The following is a 6,000-nucleotide window of genomic DNA, read 5'->3' as shown; positions in this document are numbered from 1 at the left end:
TAGTTAATAGCAAGAAGTTATATCAGTATCTCAGAGAGAAGGTATAAGATGCCTTTGTATTCGCCGGGCGCCATAGTCCCAGTCCCCCTTTCAAAATACAAGGGGGGACGTAAAAGGAGGCGCGGGGCTATTTCGCAGCCTCTCCTCAGTCGGAAAATATGACTGTAATTTTCGTCCCTCGCGTCGTCGCGCTGACGTGAGTTTTCAAGAACCAATGAGATGCTGGTTGTAATTTAGAGACGGGGATTAACTCCGGACCTACGTTTGGACTGGAGCTGGAAATCTGGCGAATTTATACCTTCTCTCTGAGATACTAGATATAACTTCTTGTTAATAGTGTGGACTAGAGTATTTAAGACATCCGTGTTAAAAAATAAAATGAACAATTGAGTTAATTAAAAATCGTATCACCTCAACCATCTCTTTTTAACGAAGTTGGTCAGTTGGGTGAGAGGGTGCGCTGGTAGGAGTAGAATGTAGTTGGGAAAAGAGACTCGGAGAGAGTGGTAGCGTACGGTGCCTGGTTGCCGGCGCACTTCAGCTTCGATCCGAAACCATCCATTCCGGTATTCGGGGCTTCGGAAGTAATAGTCTTACGTGACTCTTAGCAGACGGTCGTTGGCACTACGCTCCTGGATATCCTCGAGCAAGGACGGCCCCCAACAGCAGTCTCTCTGTTGTCTCGCTCGTGCAACCCAGGAATTAACGTCAAAGACGTTTCAGGAACTTCCTGAGCGACGTCACGAGACGATCGAGCTCTTCAATCGTTTTCAACAATGGATTAAAACGGGTCGTGGCTCGGTGACATGGTTAAGAAGATTATCTAAGACGCAATGACAGACAAGATGTCAGTCTTGCCGACAGTGACAATGTGGTTACCTCTCATCACTATTATTGTTCTGTTTATCGGACAGTGGTTGTGCATTGTGGATGGTGAGTTATTATTATCTGTGGTTTAATTTGCGTTGTGAATTTGTGTTTTAATTTCGTTCAATGAAGGGTCAAGTTTGTTATTCTGTTGTATTCCATGCGCTGAGGGGTTTTGTCATCAGGGTTGTCACAGTATCTGGAATGTCGTGAAAGTTGAAAATTGATATCAAGGATTTTTAAGGTCGTCATCAGAGAATTTTAAGGTTTTCGTCAGGAATTTTTAAGGTTGTCGTGCAAGTCAGGGAATTGTTTATAAGTCTTTAGGTTTCTTAAGCCACATTTTGGTCCAAATTTAGAAGATGGTTGTCGTGCAAGTCGGGGAATTGTTTTTAAGTCTTTAGGTTTCTTAAGCCACATTTTGATCCAAATTTAGAAGATGGTTGTCGTGCAAGTCAGGGAATTGTTTTTAAGTCTTTAGGTTTCTTAAGCCACATTTGGATCCAAATTTATAATATAGCTAATGGAATTAACAGTGCTTTCCGTTGTTAAGAATAATGTTGCCCTATTATAGGTGCAGAACTTTAAAAACCATTTGGTCTACCTTACCTCCTGTCAATATCACAGGGAAGCAATTAATACCTTTCCAAGGTAAACATAGTAACCTTCGCGTGTTTTAGAGCTAACCGTTCCCTTCAAGCTTCCGTGCACGGCGTAAAGCGGTAGTTTGGTCTTGTCTATCTTTCCTCTAGCGGTGGTGGCCGCGTTAACCAGGCCTGAATGGGAACGCCATCGAAACTTTAATCCGATATGCATTAGTAATGGTGAAGCGCCCGACCTTAAACGAATTGTTTCCAATTATAGCCAGCCAGTGTCTTCTTAATTCGAGAATACCTCGAGTCAGTAAATAATTGAATTCAGAATTGGGGATTGCCTGTTTAATCTTATTACCTTAGTTTAAAATCGTAATGTATAATCAAAGCATACAGGATTAGCACAAACTCCGTACTCCGCTCTTCTGATCGATTTACAAAATATAAAGGCTCTTTCAGACGATCCAACTTTTTGACTCAGCTCGATGGGTCAAAAAGTTGTATCAACTTGCCCATGGGAAAAGTGAAATAAATCCTTCCTATTTACACGACTAAACTCTTACCGCCAAATAGAACTTTTTAAGTGCCACCTACCTTGGCACTTACGAAATAACCCGCGAAAAAGGCTTTTTTTGTAACTCATTTTGATTGGCTGAAGAAATGAAATTAAAAAGTTGAGTCAGCAAAAATTGGATCACTGATCGAATTTTTCCTAGCCAACTTTTTTGGTGACTCAACTCATCCAGCTTCAATTCACACGATCCAACTAGTTGATTCAACTCGAGTTGACCCATCAAGCTGAGTCAAAAAGTTGCATCGTCTGAAAGAGCCTTAACAGAAAGTAGGCGATAAAAATAGGATTCACAATCATTGCCTATGTGGTGACGAAAAATATAATTACTCCCCTCGTGGTATACGAGGTAAACACTGACTTATGAAGCGCAAGTACGAAGTCAAATTAAATTGCATTTAGCAACCAAGACTGATTGAATTACGAAATCTAGGACAATTTCCAAGAAGCAAAATTATAATACTTAACTCACTAACTTGTGCTTACCGAATTAACTTTGCGGGTTTAAATTCCGGTCAAAACGCATTGTGACAATTAAAACAGTTTATTGTTATTTATATCAAGTTTGTTATTCTGTTGTCATTTAAAGAAAGAACACTTGAGGTGAAAACGTCTATCCGACTCAACCGTTATTCCATTACCAACTAGTCTGGTATACTCTTTACATTGAACATTATAGGTTGGTGAAGTCTAATTCGGTTTTCTTTCTTTAAAATCAACTAGCCTATATATATAATGGGACCGTCCATAAACTACGTCACGCGAAAAAAAGTATTTTCTGACCCCCCCCCGTCCCCCCAGATCACGCTTCGTCACGCTTTTCTCAGACCCCTCCCCTAAAAACCACGTCACATTTGTTTAACCCCCCCCCCTTCGCACTATGCTTTGTCTTAATTTACAAATTTGATTAATTTCTTGAGTGATATGCCGCCCTCTCAGAAATATTTTGCTCGGCTGAAAATTCAAGTTCTCTTCCGTTTTAAGCTGTTTCCCTCTGATTGACCTTTAGAATTATAATGTCTGGATGTGCTTTTTATAAGCTTCAAAAAAGTTCCATAAAGCTTAGTTAAAGGGGCACACTTTTTAGGTTTCGACACTGTCACCGAAAACAGACTAATCGAGCTTGAGATTTAGAAAATTTGCCAAAGAATCGAAACCATTTCAATCGGCAGGGGGATTTGATTCATCCTCACAAATAATAGGGCCGAATAAACAGAGACATAAGAGAGTTTACGCTGTTTATTTTAAATGCGCTATTTAAATTAGCTATATAAAGGTGTAAATAGTAGATAATTGCTTAAATTTTCTACTATTTAAGTGATGATGGAATAACAATTTTGGTAAATTATTGTAACGGTGGACTATGCTGTCATTCTTCTTCTATAACATAAGAGAGCCAATCGGCCTCTTACTGACTTCGTAACAAAATCAATTCTAAATGTGACGTCACGCATCGAAGAACCCCTCCCTCCCCCTTGTCACGGGCCGTCACAAATTTAGAAACCCCCTCCCCCTTAAGAGTGTGACGTAGTTTATGGACGGTCCCAATGGGGGCTTCCACATGAAATAAACAAGACGACCCAAGGGCTGGGCTCGTAATAGTAGCCACATCGTACCGTACTTAACAGGCGTACAGAAAATTTGAGTGAATAGCCCCTCGATACGCTACCTTAACTGTTTTAAAATTATTACTTCAATTGTTCTACTTCTGTTACAATTATAATAGTGTGACACGAACGGAAAACGTGAGTGAGTAGCCCCACGAAGCGCATACTTTAACAACGGTTAAACGAACTACTCTTAAATACCCATGGAAAGAAGTACAGAAAATCAGATGCCCTTACATAAAATTGGTCCTTACTTCAATAAATTTAGTTACGTTATAATTGTAATATCCGGGGCCACAAGCTAGTATTTTCTTTAAAAATTATTCACGATTTGTGGAGAAATACAGGTAACTTCTAACAATAAACACCACTTTAAGATCATTCTCAAGTCGGTATATACTTGCTTTTGCTTTTTAAAAACTCCCCTCGATTTCTTTGAATTTTGAAATAGGGGAGTGGGATTGAAAGCTTTAAACCCTCATTTTCGACGGGTGACAGGAATTTTAACCTGACTAGTACAATTAAATGCAATGCTTAAACTTACTATTTATAATACCCATCTTTTTAAAATACACGAACGAAAAACTGCACCGCACCATAATTCTCTTCCATTCAATCTCCCTTCAATGACGAACGAAAAATTTTATACTGATAAAGGCGCTACTCTTTCAAGTCTACTGGCACGAGTAAAACAGGGCAGGTCAAACTAAGAGCCTCATCGTAGATGTACATCATACGATGTGGCTAAAAGAGGCGCAAAATTCACTGATTAACCGAGAGTCCATTAAAAATAACCCCGAGATTGTACGGATTTTATTAAATTAAATTAATGCCAAATGAATTAAAACGAAAGTACCTACAATATTGTAAGGCAAGCTATTTCATTCACAACTCGTAATCGAGAAATATATTCATTACGTCCAATTCAAAACGGTGTCAAATATATCGCTTACCCTTTTTATTATTTGTATTTAACTCATTTAAACCTCTAATTAGTAATTAACGCAGTAAAAAAACTAAGTACGAGACCAAACTTATAAAGACTGGATAGGTTAAAAATTCAACACCAGTAGCAATCTCATCTTTCGTTTCGCGCCAAAACTTGGTAGCCCAGGAAATAAGATAAGAGAAAGAAAACACGTTGGTGACGCTGCCGCTTGTTAGTGGCCTCTATCGGGTTAAGCGTCAACTAAAAGCAAACATCTAAAGAGATTCAAATTGATCCCCCAAAAAGAGGGATTCGGACGAAATAGGTTTATTTGAGCAATATAATTTTTAATCGAATTAGAGCCCCCAATTTCCAAATTAAATTCTGTTGTTCCGAATTAGACGTAATGAACATTTCCTTGACTAGGTAGTAATTGTGAATGGAATAGATTTCCTACAATATTCCGTAATGGCAGAAGTGAGATGAGACTGCAGAAGTATTGAGCTAACCAAATTCTTCACTTGGCGAAAGTGAATATTCTTAATAACACAAGAACGGTTGGCCCTCTAGTAGCGGTTTCTGAATTTCCCTCTCCAATAGGTGAGACGCTCTCGGCGGTAGACGGCCGAACTAGATTCAAGGAGCCGCGTCCGTGTTCGGCTGCTTTAGGTTGAGGGGAAGGGGGTAGGAAATGTTTTTGGAACTCGACCAATTTTTTTCTCTCTAGTGTAGGCACGGGGATGGAAGCGGTGGCATAAAATCCTCAAATTTGTTCACTAGTGCCAGGATCTACTATCAATGCTAGAGCCCTTCACTTCTAGTCTCATCTCACTTCTGATAATGGTAATGAGTACTACTGTCGTTTGAATTAATTTGGGTGAGTTTACTTTTCCTCAGTCTTTCTCGAAACCTTCTTTGCTGAGACGACTGCAGAACTGAGCTAATTATGGCATTATCTCCTCGGGATCTTTTTGCTTCAATCTCGGTCCCAACTTAAATGGATTCTCGATGAATCAGTGATATTTTGCGCCTTGTCTATTTCGTTACACTTTTATTAACATAAAAGTGTTCCGAACAATCTATACCTTATTTCAAATTCTTGGGGTTGTCAAACGCGAAATTTCTTAGTTCAACTTCAGCAAATGTTAGAATTCAAGTGAAAAATCCTAGATACATTTGTTATACAAGATGAAAAACTGAAATGCCACTTGGTCGTTTTAAGTAACTATTGGCCTACAAATAACTTAAATAACTCTAGTAGTATAGTCTTGTCACCTTGTTTAAACCAGGGTATAAAATATTATTTTCACGAATTTTTTTGATATTAAAGGAATAGCGACGTGATTTAAAAATTATCTCAAATCTAAAGAAAACCTTACTTTTTTGAGAGTTAAAACTCTTCTGATTCCAAAAATATGCTTGATAAATATTGAA

At 38.7% G+C, this 6,000-nt stretch overlaps 1 protein-coding gene across 2 annotated transcripts in view; it reads left to right on the top strand.

The window, feature by feature from the left end:
* The first annotated feature begins 493 nt into the window (after positions 1 to 493).
* Positions 494 to 6,000, top strand: part of LOC149712167 (cell adhesion molecule Dscam1-like) — a 128,454-nt gene continuing 122,947 nt past the window's right edge. The window contains exon 1 of one of the 2 annotated variants that reach the window (XM_089844902.1): positions 494 to 933. In XM_089844902.1, the coding sequence (XP_089701028.1) occupies positions 834 to 933 (100 nt within the window). In that variant the 5' untranslated portion in view covers positions 494 to 833. The remainder of the gene's footprint in view (positions 934 to 6,000) is intronic. The other variant, XR_016370253.1, reaches the window with a different exon arrangement.

The sequence above is a fragment of the Phalangium opilio genome, unplaced genomic scaffold, assembly GCF_054372755.1.
Source record: "Phalangium opilio isolate 3A_F unplaced genomic scaffold, DU_Popi_V2 ptg000009l_1, whole genome shotgun sequence".
Classification (NCBI taxonomy): Eukaryota; Metazoa; Arthropoda; class Arachnida; order Opiliones; family Phalangiidae; genus Phalangium; species Phalangium opilio.
This window is presented reverse-complemented; position numbering and strand designations above follow the sequence as displayed.